This window comes from Malus domestica, chromosome 03 (genome assembly GCF_042453785.1).
Source record: "Malus domestica chromosome 03, GDT2T_hap1".
Lineage (NCBI taxonomy): Eukaryota > Viridiplantae > Streptophyta > Magnoliopsida > Rosales > Rosaceae > Malus > Malus domestica.
In genome coordinates, this window is record NC_091663.1 from 9,436,515 (window position 1) to 9,453,925 (window position 17,411).

At 40.7% G+C, this 17,411-nt stretch overlaps 2 protein-coding genes across 2 annotated transcripts; one reads left to right on the forward strand and one right to left on the reverse strand.

The window, feature by feature from the left end:
- Nucleotides 1–7,636: 7,636 nt before the first annotated feature.
- LOC103427204 (uncharacterized) lies at nt 7,637–9,030 on the reverse strand. Its single transcript, XM_008365275.3, has 2 exons — nt 8,312–9,030; nt 7,637–7,970 (listed from the first exon to the last, which is right to left on the reverse strand). The coding sequence occupies exons 1-2, from the start codon at nt 9,028–9,030 to the stop codon at nt 7,637–7,639; spliced, it is 1,053 nt and encodes a 350-aa protein (XP_008363497.3).
- A 4,694-nt stretch (nt 9,031–13,724) lies between these two features.
- On the forward strand, nt 13,725–17,377 carry LOC103427181 (protein NRT1/ PTR FAMILY 2.7-like). The gene is made up of 4 exons (XM_070818911.1): nt 13,725–13,836; nt 14,278–14,495; nt 14,772–15,298; nt 16,315–17,377. The coding sequence occupies exons 1-4, from the start codon at nt 13,746–13,748 to the stop codon at nt 17,150–17,152; spliced, it is 1,674 nt and encodes a 557-aa protein (XP_070675012.1). The 5' UTR covers nt 13,725–13,745; the 3' UTR covers nt 17,153–17,377.
- Nucleotides 17,378–17,411: the final 34 nt, after the last annotated feature.

Genomic DNA, 17,411 nt, shown 5'->3' on the forward strand with positions numbered 1-17,411 from the left:
GGTCTTCATCTTGCCCACCTTCTCAGGCGCCGACTCTGGCTTTGGCTGGAGTCGGTTGCCACTCTTCTCTTCCTCCTCATGTTTTCTCCTCTCCGCCCCTTCTCTGTCTTGTCCTCTTTCTTCTTCTTCTTCTTTTTCTTCTTCTTCTTCTTCTTCTTCTTCTTTTCCCTGATCTCCTTTCCTATCTGGCCATTTTTCCTACCCCCAGCGGCGTTTCTCATTGCTCCCCTCTGCTCCGATTTGTAGCCGCTTCAAAACGCGTATTATTGCGGTTCTTCGAGATGGTGTGTAGAGTTCGGGTGTTCAACACCACCACGTTCTCATTGTCTCTACCTTTATCGGCAGTGTTGTTCGTGGGTTGCCACAAACTTCATCTTGATAGTTGGCTTCTTCTGATCACTTGTTGTCTACCCTTTCTTTGTGGTTGTGGTCGGGGCATTAATTCGATGTGAGATGTTGCAATTGATCTGGCGCTACTTGGCTGTGGACGAGGACTTGGTCGGATCGAGAACAACGGCGACTATAGTAGAATTGTCTGGTGTCTGTAACCTCTTTTGTGCGTTTTGGGCTTCACCTACTGGTTGGCCTTTTGTAGTTTGTCTTTTTTGGTCCGTGTTTTACTTGCTTATGTGTGTTGTTTGGGCCTTGGGTTTCCTTTTGTGTATCTTTTCGTTGTAATAAATGTGAAGAAGCCTTTTTCCAAAAAAAATAATAAAAGAGTGTCTTATATGCATTTAGACTAAAAATTTTTAAAACAACTGAGGTCAAAAGATTTTATTTTTGCTTTTCCAAAATGTAATAGGGCAGTACATTTAGTGCGTCTTTTGTTTCACGTGTGGATAACCGTCATAGATGGGAAGAGAGGCTGGCTATGGCGTTTGAAGCTAATGTAAACAATTTGAATTCATATGAAAAGTGTCTTATATGCAATTAAACTAAATCGTTGTATTAAAAAAAAGTCAAATAACATATAAATCTGATAGTATACACTATTTACCAAAAAAGAAAAAAATAAGACATATACAACCAACCTGCCTTTGTTTGTCTAACAAAAAACTTATGAAATTGAGATTCTACCATAAAACTAATTGGCAATATAGGGAGTAACCCAAGATCATATAAGCACATAGCAAACTTTGTCCCTCACTAATATGGGACAACTCTCAACACGCCCCCACACGTGTGGCAGATTTTCAAGCCTACACGTGGACAACACCTGGGTGAAGTGGAGCGCGTGTGGCCGTTAGACTTCACACGTACTTGGCTCTGATACCATGATGAAATTGAGGTTCCACCATAAAACCAATTGGCAATATGGGGAGTAGCTCAAGATCATATAAGCAGATAGCAAACATTATCCCTCACCGATGTGGGACAACTCTCAACAAAAACTTCATCTAGTCTATACAACAAGCTAATTTTGACCCTGGATGCTTGATGAATTGTTATCTATTTTTCTTCAGACTAGAACAACAACAACAACAAAGCCTTTTCCCACTAAGTGGGGTCGGCTATATGAATCCTAGAACGCCATTGCGCTCGGTTTTGTGTCATGTCCTCCGTTAGATCCAAGTGCTCTAAGTCTTTTCTTAAGGTCTCTTCCAAAGTTTTCCTAGGTCTTCCTCTACCCCTTCGGCCCTGAACCTCTGTCCCGTGGTCACATCTTCGAACCGGAGCGTCAGTAGGCCTTCTTTGCACATATCCAAACCACCGTAACCGATTTTCTCTCCTCTTTCCTTCAATTTCGGCTACTCCTACATTACCTCGGGTATCCTCATTCCTAATCTTATCCTTTCTCGTGTGCCCACACATCCAACGAAGCATCCTCATCTCCATTACACCTACGTGTTGATGCTTCACCGCCCAACATTTTATGCCATACAGCATTGTCGGCCTTATTGTCGTCCTATAAAATTTTCTCTTGAGCTTCAGTGGCCTACGACGGTCACACAACACGCCGGATTCACTCTTCCACTTCATCCATCCAGCTTGTATTCTATGGGTGAGATCTCCATCAAATTCTCCGTTCTTTTGCAAGATAGATCCTAGGTAGCGAAAACGGTGGCTCTTTGGTATTTCCTGATCTCCGATCCTCACCCCTAACTCATTTTGGCCTCCGTTTGTGCTGAACTTGCACTCCATATATTCTGTCTTTGATCGGCTTAGGCGAAGACCTTTAGATTCCAACACTTCTCTCCAAAGGTTAAGCTTCACGTTTACCCCTTCCTGCGTTTCATCTATCAACACTATATCGTTTGCGAAAAGCATACACCAAAGAATATCATCTTAAATATTAAGTTTGTGATCTTCGCTAGATTGCTCCGGTCATTAGTGTGGATAAGTATGTAAATGGATAGAGACAGGAAGCAAACACAAGATGTACGTGGTTCATCCAGATTGGCTACGTCCACGGAGTAAAGGAGTTCTCATTAATTGTGAAGGATTTACACAGTATATAGGTTCAAGCTCTCCTTTAGTGAGTACAAGTGAATGATTTAGTACAAATGACATTAGGAAATATTGTGGAAGAATGATCTCGTAATCATGAAACTTTTAAGTACCAAAGTGTGGTATCGTCTTCACTTGCCTTATCTGTCTCATAGGTAGATGTGGCATCTTCTTTGGAAGTACTCTTCCTCCCTCCAGGGGTGGTATCTTTAACTGGTGGAGATGCACAAGGTAATGTATCAATTTCACTTGACGCTTACTTGTAGTTTCAGGCTTGGTCAAGCGCGATACAAACCATGTAGTAGGAGTCCCCCAAGTCGCCGAGCTAGGGGATCTGCTGAAAGAAGTGACAGACAAGGTAAGTAATCAGAGCTCCAAGCAATCAGTCCCAGATCAGAAGTTTGATTTCGAGTTCCGGCTGATTGTTATCCTTCTCCTTATCTTGCAGGTAGCATAAAGGATAAAGAGAAGAAAATGAGAAAATGTGATATGAGATACTTTTGCTTTTGAAGAAGTAACTTTCCACAGGCTTATTCTTGAACTGGGCTAGAGGGTTTTCTTGTTTCCGCCAGAGTATAAAGCCGACTGAAGAATTTGAGGGTCAAAACAAGTCATCAAATTTAGAGTACGTTCGACCCTGCTGATATGGGATACTTTTTCTGTTGACAAAGTAGTGGATGTATCGGCACGTGTTCTATTGCGCTTGTCTCCACATGCTTCCTTGTATCCTTCTCACTTGCCCTATTTGTTCCTCAGGCAGATGTGGTATCTTCTCGGGAAGCATAAGATGTTGAAGATGAGTACTCGAGAGCAATGGGGTTCTAGGCAGTCAGTTCCGGACTGGAAGCTTGATTCCAAGTGCTGACTGATTGCTCTCTTTCTCCTTGTCTTGCAGGTAAGAACAAGGCCAAAGGAAAAGACAGGGAAAAAGCATGATATGGGATACTCTTGCTTTTAACCCTGATGATATGAGATATTCTTGCTCTGGTGTAGCTTGTTTGCAGAGGTATTCTCGGGGGGAAAGAAAGCTGAGTATTTCGAGAAGCGTCGTTGGGAGTGCCCTCTCAGATATGAGGAAGGGTTGAGCATTTTTGCAGGTCTGCCTGTCCGTTGAGGATGGAGGTCGACATATATAGGAGTCTCCCTAACAAGAAGGAGTAATACTATTCTTTTACCCTGCTTGGTCATAACACGGTAGTGGGAGCTGCCAGCTTCACGTGTTTTAACTCTGTCAGAACACTTTGAAAAAGTGGTCTGTGGTATCTGGAAAGCTGATGTTACGTGTGAAGATTACAGACAAGCTTTATCCAAGGAGATCTGGCTCTCGAAGTTGAGAAAGCGATGTAAGGATTACAGACAAGCTTTATCTAAAGGGCTCTCGAAGTTGAGAAAGCGGTGCCTCTTCGGTTTTCGAACAAGCAATCCTGTCGGGGATTTGTCTCTCGAGATTCGGAGAACGGTGCATCTTCGATTTTTGAGAAAGCAATCCTGCTAGGAGTCTGGCTCTCAAGATTCGGAGAACGGTGTCTCGTCGCTTTTTGAGAAAGTAATCATGTTGGGAGTCTGGCTCTCGAGATTCGGAGGACGGTGCCTCTTCGATCTTGAAGCAAGCAATCTTGTTGGGAGTGTTTTCTCGAATGTGAGTAAAGGTTAGGCCTGTTTGCTAGTCTACCTTGCCACGGAGCACAGAGGTTGACACACAGGGACTTTCCAATTATCCAGCAGTGGTCATGTTCCTTGACCCTTGTGGGTAATAATATGGTAGCTAGACGCCTCTTCGATTTTTGAGAAAGCAATCCTGCTAGGAGTCTGGCTCTCAAGATTCGGAGAGCGGTGTCTCGTCTCTTTTTTAGAAAGTAATCATGTTGGGAGTCTGGCTCTCGAGATTCAGAGGACGGTGCCTCTTCGATCTTGAAGCAAGCAATCTTATTGGGAGTGTTTTCTCGAATGTGAGTAAAGGTTAGGCCTGTTTGCTAGTCTACCTTGCCACGGAGCACAGAGGTTGACACACAGGGACTTTCCAATTATCCAGCAGTGGTCATGTTCCTTTACCCTTGTGGGTAATAATATGGTAGCTAGACGCCTCTTCGATTTTTGAGAAAGCAATCCTGCTAGGAGTCTGGCTCTCGAGATTCGGAGAGCGGTGTCTCGTCGGTTTTTGAGAAAGTAATCATGTTGAGAGTCTAGCTCTCGAGATTCGGAGGACGGTGCCTCTTCGATCTTGAAGCAAACAATCTTGTTGGGAGTGTTTTCTCGAATGTGAGTAAAGGTTAGGCTTGTTTGCTAGTCTACCTTGCCACGGAGCACAGATGTTGACACACAGGGACTTTCCAATTATCCAGCAGTGGTCCTGTTCCTTTACCCTTGTGGGTAATAATATGGTAGCTAGACCTTCAAAATTTATGTGTCTAAACTTTGTTAGTGATGTTTCTTTGCTATTCTTTTACCCTTCTTGGTCATAGCGATGTAATGGGAGCTGCAAGCTTCACGTGTCTAAACTTTGTCAGAGATTTTTGGCAAAGTTATCTGTGGTACCCGTGAGTTGATGTTGCGTGTGGAAAGTGGATGATTGAACAGTAACATTCACGTGCTTTCTACTTCACCAGAAATCTTCGACAGAATGCCTGTAATTTCCGCAAAGTTGAGTGTGCATGTGACAGGTGCTGACAAGGCTGAAAAAGCAGGTGCCTCTTCGATTTCTGAGATCGGCCCTCGTGGTCTTTGAGCAGCTTAGCTTTTGAGAAAGCAAGCGCCTGTTCGATTTCTGCGATCGACCTTCGTGGTCTTTGAGCAGCCCAGTTTTTGAGAAAGCAAACGCCTTTTCGATTTCTGAGATCGGCCCTCGTGGTCTCTGAGCAGCCCAGCTTTTTAGAAAGCAAACGACTTTTCGATTTCTGAGCAGACGCCTCTTCGATTTCTGAAGCTTCATTGAGTGCAGATTTTTATAAAGGCTGGTATTAAGTTCCAAAGCACACTTGAATCTCCACCAGTAGAAGCTCCCTTCTTGCATTTCTAAGATCTTGATTTGTCCGACCTCTTTTCTCTTCAACACCTTTGAAAATGTCTGGCCCCTCCGACCGTCGTTTTGACTTGAACCTTGTTGAAGAGGCAGCCACACCTTCTCCAGACAACATATGGTGCCCATCCTTCTTATCCCCTACTGGTCCTCTTACCGTTGGGGATTCCGTGATGAAGAATGATATGACCGCTGCGGTGGTGGCCAGGAACCTTCTCACACCCAAAGATAACAGACTACTTTCCAAACGGTCTGATGAGTTGGCTGTTAAGGATTCTCTGGCTCTCAGTGTTCAGTGTGCAGGTTCTGTGTCTAATATGGCCCAACGCCTATTTGCTCGAACCCGCCAAGTTGAATCATTGGCGGATGAAGTGATGAGTCTCAAACAGGAGATTAGAGGGCTCAAGCATGAGAATAAACAGTTGCACCGGCTCGCACATGACTATGCTACAAACATGAAGAGGAAGCTTGACCAGATGAAGGAATCTGATGGTCAGATTTTACATGATCATCAGAGGTTTGTGGGTTTGTTCCAAAGGCATTTATTGCCTTCATCTTCTGGGGCTATACCGCGTAATGAAGCTCCAAATGATCAACCTCTGATGCCTCATCCTTCTAGGGTGCTGTCCAGTACTGAGGCTCCGAATGATCCCCCTCCGGTGCCTTATCTTTCTGGGGCTCTGCCTACTGCTGAGACTTCTCCTAAGCAACCTTTGTGAAGGCTCCCTCTTGTTTGTTTATTTTGACTCGTGTATATGTACATATTTGTAACTTCTTAGAGATATCAATAAATAAGCTTTGTTTCATTTCAACGTATTGTGTTAAATACACCAAAGCTTTCTTCACTAAGTTCTTTGAATTTTTCTTTTGTTGAAGCTTGTATGTTGAAGCTTGTATGTTAAAGCTTTGTGAGTGGAGCATGTAGGTTGAGGTAGTGTTCCCTTAATTTCCCGAGTGGGGAAAACTTCTCGATTGGAGACTTGAAAAATCCAAGTCACTGAGTCAGGTCGGCTATATGAATCTTAGAACGCCATTATGCTCGATCATGTGTCATGTCCTCTGTTAGATCCAAGTACTCTAAGTCTTTTCTTAGAGTCTCTTCCAAAGTTTTCCTAGGTCTTCCTCTACCCATTCGGCCCTGAACCTCTATCCCGTAGTCGCATCTTCTAACCGGAGCGTCAGTAGGCCTTCTTTGCACATGTCCAAACCACCGTAACCGATTTTCTCTCAATTTTCCTTCAATTTTGGCTACTCCTACTTTACCTCGAATATCCTCCTTCCTAATCTTATCCTTTCTCGTGTGCCCACACATCCAACGAAGCATCCTCATCTCCGCTACGCCCATTTTGTGTACGTGTTGATGCTTCACCGCCCAACATTCTGTGCCATACAGCATCGCCGGCCTTATTGCCGTCTTATAAAATTTTCCCTTAAGCTTCAGTGGCATACGACGATCACACAACACGCCGGATGCACTCTTCCACTTCATCCATCCAGCTTGTATTCTATGGTTGAGATCTCCATCTAATTCTCCGTTCTTTTGCAAGATAGATCCTAGGTAGCGAAAACGGTGGCTCTTTGGTATTTCCTGATCTCCGATCCTCACCCCTAACTCATTTTGGCCTCCATTTGCACTGAACTTGCACTCCATATATTCTGTCTTTGATCGGCTTAGGCGAAGACCTTTAGATTCCAACACTTCTCTCCAAAGGTTAAGCTTCGCATTTACCCCTTCCTGAGTTTCATCTATCAACACTATATCGTCTGCGAAAAGCATACACCAAGGAATATCATCTTGAATATGTCCTGTTAACTCATCCATTACCAACGCAAAAAGGTAAGGACTTAAGGATGAGCCTTGATGTAATCCTACAGTTATGGGGAAGCTTTCGGTTTGTCCTTCATGAGTTCTTACGGCAGTCTTTGCTCCTTCATACATATCCTTTATAGCTTGGATATATGCTACTCGTACTCCTTTCTTCTCTAAAATCCTCTAAAGAATGTCTCTTGGGACCCTATCATACGCTTTTTCCAAATCTATAAAGACCATGTGTAAATCCTTTTTCCCATCTCTATATCTTTCCATCAATCTTCGTAAGAGATAGATTGCCTCCATGGTTGAGCGCCCTGGCATGAATCTTGTGTACTGGGCAAATCTTGTGTGCAACCGCTTTATCTTGTCCATAGCCGTTCCGGGTTGTTTTGTTGGGGTTGGCTGCTAGAGCCGTTCGAGTCTTGTGACTGGTTCCGTCCCTGCTTATTCTGACATGGCTTATATCGCCTGGCTTTAACATCTTTCCCATTAACTGAGAATTTGACTTTGCCTTCATGGTCCGGTTTATCAAGAAGTCTTGTAGCGTCTGACGCAGACTTAACAACAACTTGAGCAAACAGTGATTGGTCAATTGGATGAACAGGCTTCTTCATAAAGACTGACTCTATACAATCTCCAAATTTCGTGCATATACGTGATGAGTTAAAACAGTTAATCCAGATATTGTTGAAGCTGATAATAATAAGTCAATATATAGTAAAGCTATATATATATCTAGACACGTAAAACTGATCATAAGTCATACCACCGCAACTAATTATATGTTGTGCCATCTCTAAATTAATTAGCGATTCGACAATTTATGGTTAGTTAAAATGGTACAAACTATTTAGATTTCACAATCGGGCAACAATCCACTACTAATCACATGATATTATCTCAACTTAACTGTTTAAATCGGATCAGAGCCCAGCAAGTGTTGGGTTTTATCGCAAATGACCTTGGTGCAATTAGACGTGTAACCAAGCAATATAAGTTGTAATCAATGAAAAAAAGAAACTAGACAGAAATACCTGTTTAAATAGCTTTTGAGTTCTTCTTTTGAAACAGGATGACCCTTTGAGAATGTCAAGGATAAAGTTCTATCATTGTTGTCAACATTAGGTTGATACTGATCAGGCACATCATCATATGCTTCTTGGGGTGGTAATAGAGGAGGTTGAGCCTCAAAAATATTATGACCCTGCTGATGAAGTAAATAATTATGCTGAAACCCTTGTTGTAATATTGGAGTCATTGGACCATTCAACAAATTGGTTTGCTGGAAACCACTGGGTATATGACCCAAATATGGATATGATGGGACTATAATTATATCCCAAAAAGCTCTGTCGAAGACATGGTCGATAAATCTCCTCATCTCTTCCCGGGCCTTCTCCTTGTTCTCAAACACAAACTCGAGTGGAATATTTTTGGTAAGTAGAAGAAGACACAGTGTTCGAAACTGACTATCAATTTCCTCCGACGCCAGAGGATCAGTGTAATTTGAGCGCAGATAGTGTAAGCACATAATCGACTCGCATGCTAAAGCATACAGGTCCGAGTCATGTAAGGCTAACGTGGCCGCCATAAACTTGTAGTGAGTTTGTGTGTCCAGAAAATACCAAAAGGCTATGACAAGCTTAGATTGGTTAGGATCAAAACGTAAACCCAGCAGTCGAACGTATATTGTGCGATCGATTGAATGGAATAGCTTTAGCTCTTCAAAGGCTCTGTAAGATGGCAAGTCCATGATGATGTAAGTGCCAGTAACTCTTGGAGCGTTTGCTTTTGAAGGGAAACTCTATTATGTGACCCAATTAAATTCTCCACGTGCTAAAGGGTTTTGCACTTTTACTATTGTGTTAGGGTGTCAATACCCTTTTTATCCAAATATCGACAGGTAATTCCCAATCCTTTTTATTTTGGTTTTTGTATTCCTTAGTTGTTTGGATATTTACCAAGTTTGCATTTAGCCTTGAGGGTGGCGAAAATCCTTATGCTTCTTTCTTATTCATTCACACAATTAACACAAGCTCCAATTGTCATGGTTTTTTTATATGTTTGGAACTGCGAGACATGGTGCTCTTCGAGAAACTAGCTGGAAAGATGTAAACCGGCGTTACTATTTTGTCCTTTTTATTTTGATTTTGTGTAAGAATTACAAGAAGCTCGCTAGGAGTTTGTTGGTTTTGGATTCTCTCATTCTCTCTTTAGGAGAGTTCTTTTATTTTAGTTTTCTTCTCAGTCTGCTAGATCTCTTTTAGATCTATATGTGAAGAGGTAAGGTTGTTTGATTAGCTAGATCTACTTCATTTGGTATACTAGGTTCATGGTGGTGATGAGGTAGTCAGGTTGCGGAAAGAGGCCTAATCGTGGGCCCAGCGCTTAGGGGCTTAGATAGGAGCCTAGACGGGTTTTTTAGTTTAATAACATTTACTATATAATATATAAATAAGCATTAAATAATACTTATGTCATGAACATAAAATAAAGGTAAATTAAGAAAATTCTACAAGCAATAATTATATGGAGTCCTTACAACCTTTTCTGAAGTCTCTGGATAGAGGTCACAACTGCAGCAACACCAGTACGGATTGAAAGACTGGCTTAATGAGCAAGAGTCTATGGTTAAGGAGCCTTGCGTACGTGCACTCAAGAAAAGAGAAGACTAGCAGTATCAGGAGAAAATTAGGGATAATTCTCCCACAAAGAAGACAACCATACCATCCACACACAATTTATACATACATTCTTCCCAATTGCTTAGAGAGCTACTGCCCAAACACCTTGCGTTTCGCAAGTGATCAATCAAGTTCAACCTGGATTGCTTGTTTTCAGTTTGACTAATCTATTCTACATCGACATTCAATAATCGTTCTAAGAATTTTGGCGGTTATATGGAGCTTCACATCTTAAAATCACATTAGGTAGTTTTTGCCAAACACTTATAGAGGGGTAAAGTCGAATTTGTTCAAGTTCGACACGTCATTGCAATGGAGGAAACAAGATTGTAGTTAGTCTTATGAAAAGTAAAGATCCACAGACATAGAGCTTGTTTGGGTGTGTTTTTGAAATGATTGAAAGCGCTTTTGGTGAAAATGTTTTTGGAACCAATCTTTAGTAAAAATGCAAGTCAATCATGGAAAAACATTTAAAGTGCTTCCGGGAAGAAGCACATAACTGGTGCTTCTTGCAGAAAGCATTTCAAGTGCTTTTGGAATCTAAAACAATTTTCTCTAAAAGCACTTTCAGTCATTTTAAAAACACATCCAAACGAGCCTATAAAGAAGAACATTCGAGTTCTACATATATGTTTTGGTTTAATTTTCATGAAAAACTTCGGATTTCATGGGTATATGTTTTGTATGAAAACTTCGGGTTTCAAAGACACTAAATTTGAAACTACATATTCGATTTTAGATGAACTTCAAGTTCATAAAAGGGTACCTACAAGAACACATAATACAATATACAATCCTAGTATAGTAAATTTGTAGTTGCTTCGAAAACCTAGTATGAGTAGCTTTGAAACAACGAAAGGTGTCAACGCTTCAAATATAAATAATAATGAATTTAATCGTTAATTTACACACTTGAGATGCTTGAGATGCTAGCCAGGATTTTTTTTTTTTTTTTTTTTTTTTTTTTTTTTTTTTTTTTGCGCCAATAGATTGAGAGACAAAACAGGATACTGTCGTGGAAGCATGAAAATATAGACATTCAGGTCATATTGGTTTTGGATGGCTGCGGGCCGAACAATTGATAAATAGTGCCCAAAAATGGGCTTAGTCGTGGGCACCTCAACATGGTTGGGTGCGGGGTGGAAACAAAACATGCCAAAAATTTGGCTTGGGCAGAGGAAAGGGACAGGCCAGCAGCATCGGGCTGAAAAAAAAAGGAAGGTGGCCCATAAGACAGGGCGGTCCGAGAAGCAGGAGCCCAGCATGGCAGTTGCAGGCTGCTGGGAGAAGCCCAAGAAGTTGGGTTTGGGCTCAGCTGAGGCAACAAGCCCAAACATGGGGATGCAGGTCGAAACACCAAACGGTGTCGTTTTGGAGCAGTGGTCAGAGCTGCAGGCTCGGCTTCAGGCCAAGCCAGGTCCGGCGGCACAGCACCAGGCCACAACTCATCATATTGGTTAAATCGAAACAACATAAATGTTGGGTTAAATAAAAGAAATAATCCTGTTGACTGTGAGCTTAAATTAAAAGAGTTGGCGCACTTCTCATCTTACCAGTTAATTTTAAAACAAACTTTAAAATACCCTTCAAATTATAATACTCCCTCATTGAATCCCTGTCTTGCAAAACATGCTTAATCATTTTCTAAACACAATGACGAGGTGGGACTAATGTCTGAGGACTCTTTGAGTCTCTATCTTTCCATGAAATAAATAATATTTCCGGTATGTTAGGCATGGCATCCTTTAATTATTTGCAAATTGCAATACATGTTTAAGACTTCATCTTAGTATATCAAGGAATATTGCCACCTTCTTTCGCGGGCAATATTCTTCATGCATGGTATGTAGCTTTAAACTAAGTTTAACAATCAATTGGTGTGTTTTTAATCAATGACAAGAGATGTTCGAACTTTAGACTTCTCTAGCACGATAAAAAAAAAACATTACTAAATCAATAGTAGTCGACAAATTTTGACTTGAAACATCTTTTTAAGTTTGTTCTTTATAATTTCTATTAACAATGACGGCTCCACTGAAGGGACCTACTGAGCAACTTTTTGTCGGTGGGGATGATGGCCTCTACTGAGCAATGTTTTGTCACGTACTCTTCCTAACGTAGATTTGAAACCAACTTAGAATGAAATGAATTATACGCTTTACAAATAAAAAAGATTTAAGTAAAAGAGATGTTGAGTTTTTCTTCCCTCTATTTCTTATTAGTGGAGCTTGCAAACTTATCTACATTATATTTTTTTTATGTACACAAACAAAATCTTGAATCCGCCAATAATTTCTAATGTTGTATTTGATATTGATTCATAAAATAGGCTTATCAGCTTATCTAATGACCAAGTTTTAGAATTCATTTAAACCTTTAGAACATGTGTTTGAAAATTCCTTTCATCCATTTGGCTAGAAATTATATTGCTAGTGTTATACAGTAGTAAATACTTTAAGCTGAAAGTAGTGGTAAATTAGCATGCAAATATTTCACATAAAAATGCTACAAGAAGCAAATTGTCACATCCCGGCCCGGGGCGGACCACTTTTCGGGCCCGCTCCACCACCGTAGCACGATATTGTCTGCTTTGGGCCCAAACCACGCCCTCACGGTTTTGTTTATGGGAATTCACACGCAACTTCCCAGTGGGTCACCCATCTTGGGAGTGCTTCGGCCTCCTTCTCGCTTAACTTCGGAGTTCCAACGGAACCCGAAGCCAGTGAGCTCCCAAAATGCATCGTGCTAGATAGGGATGTGAATATACATTTAAGGATCACTCCCTTGGGCGATGTGGGATGTCATCCACCCCCCTTAGGGGCCCGACGTCCTCGTCGGCACACCACGACCAGAGTTAGGCTCTGATACCAAATTGTCACATCCCGGCCTGGGGCGGACCATTTCCCGAGCCCGCTCCACCACCGTAGCACGATATTGTTCGCTTTGGGCCCCGACCAAGCCCTCACGGTTTTGTTTATGGGAACTCACAAGCAACTTCCCAGTGGGTCACCCATCTTGGGAGTGCTTCGGCCTCCTCGCTTAACTTTGGAGTTCCAACGGAACCCGAAGCCAGTGAGCTCCCAAAAGGCCTCGTGCTAGGTAGGGATGGGAATATACATTTAAGGATCACTCCCTTGGGCGATGTGGGATGTCACACAAATGCATGCTTTTCAAGTTTTGGACAAAATGACGTGAGAGTGTTTTAATTATTACGTAAAAGTAAATAAGATGAAAAGCAAGGTCCAAATATGAACAAATAAATTCATTCGCCACATCAGTTGGTGTCTAAAAATCTAGATTTTTTTTTTTAATAAGGACAACTGGTGGAAAGCCATGGTTACTCACCACTTTCGGGAATCTAGAGTCTGTTTTGATGCTTATAATATTTACTCAATATTTTGTACAAGTCCCTTCCACGAGCACATTGTTTTCATTTTCATAAGAAGCATCTAAAGTTTAAGGGGGAAAATGGATGAAGACATGGATAATATTGAATTGTTTGTGACATATTAACGGGAAAAAAAATTGTCAAGTGATGAAGTTCTTAATCAATGAAAAAAGTATGATAACATGTATGAGAGTATATGTTCACATACAAAAATAATAATTTAAATTTCTTCACTAATGGAGGATGGCAGACGCACGTGGTTTGTGGTCGCGTAGAATTGAAGGATTATATTTCGACCAAAAAAAAAAAGAATTGAAGGATTATATAAACCGATGCAGTGAGTTCATGTTGAATATCACACTTTGAGCTAGCTTAATTAGTACTTGACCCTCCACCATGGATGAGTCCCTCTCCCACACTGATGCACATATCCCATCAGATTCTGGTAAAAGACGCGGTGGTTGGGTCACTTTCCCGTTCATCATTGGTCTCTCTCTCTCTCTCTCTCTCTCTCTCTCTCTCTCTCACACACACACACACACACACACACACACACAACACACACATATCCTAACTAATCAATTAATCTGTATGGTCGATTTTCAATTGCATTGCCTACATGTGTCTCATTCTTTACGTGCAGGATGAGAATGGACACAGAAATAAGACAGGTCATATATTTATGGGCTTCTTTGCGACTACTTTTGTAAAATAGTGATAAACGCTTTTAACAGTGTTTGATAGAAATTTTGAGACACGTTTTATAGAGAATACTTGCTAGATGTTTCTTCAGATAACACTTACAAGTGACAATTGAAATTTTAATTAAAATTTCAACTTTTTTCTAAAAAAAGTGTTTCTAGAAAAAACACTTACGAGTAATTACTCCCTACATAAAGCAGTCTCAAATAGTTGGTTTATTGAGCAGGGGCTTTGGGAGGCTTGACACTTGCAGCTGGGGGATGGATCTCAAATTTGATTGTGTTTCTAATTAAAGAGTTCAATATAAACAGCATTGATGCAGCCCAGATCGCAAACGTGGTTAACGGTTCTTTCAGTTTTTTCCCAATCATTGGAGCAATCATAGCTGACTCTTTCTTTGGCTCATTCTCCGTTATCTCAATATCCTCATGCATTTCCTTGCTGGTAATAAGATGTCAATTTCTTTAGTACATGCTTTCACCCTATTTAAAACATAGATGATTTATGTGGTTATGGATAATACAATTTCTTGTCAATTTGATCTGAGATCATGAAGATTGTTCATCCACTGATTATGTGTAACTGTCGTTTCAGTATTAAATTCGCAAGCCAACAATATATCATGCAAGCTGATATATCATATACGAATGTTTACTAGATAATCTCCCATACATATATGATCTAGGGTAGCATTCTAAATAATTGATAAATTCGTTGCAGGGCATCGTTCTCTTAGTTTTAACCGCAACGCTGAATTCGTTGAAGCCTCAACCGACCTCGGCATTACAGTATGCAGTCTTGTACACCGGCATAACTGTCGCATCTCTTGGCTTGGGAGGTACCCGCTATACCTTGGCAACACTGGGAGCCAATCAATTTGATAAGCCTAAGCATCAAGCAAGTTTCTTCAACTGGTTCTTCTTCACTCTATACTCTATTACAGTGGTAGCCCTAACAGTCATTGTCTACATTGAAGACAACGTCGGTTTTAAATGGGGGTTTGGCCTTTGTGTCATCGCCAACCTAATCGGAATGGCCATTTTCTTCTCTGGAAACCGTTTCTATAAATTTGATAAGCCACACGGGAGTCCATTTGTTGGTTTAGGTCGTGTTATTGTTGCCTCTGTTCGGAAAACTAGTCTCCAGCTATCATCTGAAAGAAAGGATTATTATTATGGACATGATGGAGTGACACATGACGGAGTGACAAACAAGGTGGCTGCAGCAACACTTAGCAAGAGTTTCAGGTACAAACAGTATAGGTTAATATATACGCAATTTAGAGATAGAGAGAAATATGCACAATTTCAAAATCAAATTATATATGCTAGATAGTGTTTTCTTGTCAAGCAATTACTTATGAGCATTTACCTCTAGGCAAGGAGAAAGTTTGGGATCCGACAATCGAACCACGTATCCTTGTGCACCCAAACACAACACCACATACCTCAACCATCCTAATTTGTCATGCTAATCTTATCCCAATTTAGTCCCACCCTCTCCCTCACACCAACCCCAATTTGGTTTCCTAACCAAGAACCTCTCCTGCACAAGAATCAATATAATCAATATAGTAGATTAGTATAACAAAAGTGCATTTCTTATCATATGTATTTTAATATTATTTTTAGTTTGTTGATCTTTCTTTAAATTTAGTTTTTCGTTCCTCAAACAGAAAAAAGAAAAACTTCGCCTTTGTCAATATGGTACAATAGTAGAGATTTCATTGAAATACAGGTTAAATATAATATGATGGTTTTTACCACCGATATCTATTGCTTTCTAATTATATGTTCAAATTCAATCTCGGTCATAGAGTCAAGTTATCCATGTGTGAGACCAAACGGACACATGTTAGGCATAGAAGACTTACATGTGAAAGGTGTGTTGAGATTATTGTGTCACACTATAGGAGATGAAAGAGCCTAACTTAGTATATGTGATAATGAGTCTCTCTACCCACTTCCAGTTTCATTAGAGGTTAGAATGTTCGATCAAATTTTATGAAATTTGACATTCTTTTCAACCTATTTTTGGTTCAATTTGGTAATTATTTTTTCTGCTCTTTGCTTGCTTACCGAAGTAAAATTGAATTCTGGAAGCGACTAGCTGAGTTGGCTAAAACCATTTACCAATGAACTTGATGTTCCTAGTACCACCCTCTCCCTCACCATCGCTATAGTACAAAAAATAAAATAAAATAAAATAAAGTAAAGTTGAGTTCTATTTAAACGACATTAAAAGACTTACTATTTGCATGCAGATTCCTTAACCGTGCAGCACAGAAAATTGAAGGAGACATGAAATCAGATGGCTCAATTGCGAAACCATGGAGCTTATGCACAACGCAACAGGTGGAAGATTTCAAGACCGTTATAAGAATTTTTCCACTATGGTCTACAGCTTTATTCTTAGCTACCCCAATAGCAATCCAATCCAGCATGTCAGTCCTGCAGGCTCTAACCATGGACCGTCACATTGGCCCCCATTTTACATTGCCATCTAGTTCTGTTATAGTCGTTGTTTTATTCTCCACATCCATTTTTCTAACCCTAATTGATAGGTTCTTATGCCCCATGTGGCAGAAGTTCACTGGTCAGTCTCTATCGCCCCTCCAGCGTGTAGGAGTAGGACACATCTTAACCATTCTCAGCATGGCTGTTTCAGCAGTGATGGAGTCCAAAAGGCTCAAAATAGTGCAAGAACACCACCTCCAAGACCAGCCCGGTACTATTGTTCCAATGTCGATCTTTTGGCTTTTCCCACAGTTAGTTTTGGTAGGCATTGGAGAAGCATTTCATTTTCCAGGACAAGTTGCATTGTATTATCAAGAATTTCCCATGTCGCTGCGAAGCACATCGACGGCCATGATCTCATTGATTATTGGGATTGCATATTATGTAAGCACAGGTGTGGTTAATGTGGTCCAAAGGGTTACTGGATGGTTACCAAACAATCTAAACAATGGGAAGCTGGACAATGTTTATTGGATGCTAGCTGTGCTGGGGGTGATAAACTTTGGCTATTATTTGGTGTGTACTAAGTTGTACAAGTATCAAAATGTAAAGGGTGCAGAAGGTAGTCCTGACCCAGATAGCTAGTGATAAGTGATTAGTGTTTGTTGGTGATTAAAGAAATTATCTGGGTCATAAGACTTGGCTCAAACCGAGAACAGTGGCGTTGCCAACCCCACTTAATTATTTGGTGTGTGCTAAGTTGTACAAGTATCAAAATGTAAAGGGTGCAAATGGTAGTCTTGACCCTAATAGCTAGTGATAAGTGATTAGTGTTCGTTGGTGAGTAAAGAAACTTTATCTTGGTTATAAGTCGTCTGATATGTCCCATATTTTACTAGTATTA

Excerpts from the sequence above, each read along its gene's own strand:
- LOC103427204 (XM_008365275.3), bottom strand. The coding sequence starts at position 9,030 with ATGGACTTGCCATCTTACAGAGCCTTTGAAGAGCTAAAGCTATTCCAT. Across the intron at positions 7,971-8,311 it reads CTCAAAAGCTATTTAAACAG|CTTCAACAATATCTGGATTA; the intron begins GTATTTCTGTCT and ends TATTATTATCAG.
- LOC103427181 (XM_070818911.1), top strand. The coding sequence starts at position 13,746 with ATGGATGAGTCCCTCTCCCACACTGATGCACATATCCCATCAGATTCT. Across the intron at positions 13,837-14,277 it reads CACTTTCCCGTTCATCATTG|GGGCTTTGGGAGGCTTGACA; the intron begins GTCTCTCTCTCT and ends TTTATTGAGCAG. Across the intron at positions 14,496-14,771 it reads CCTCATGCATTTCCTTGCTG|GGCATCGTTCTCTTAGTTTT; the intron begins GTAATAAGATGT and ends AATTCGTTGCAG.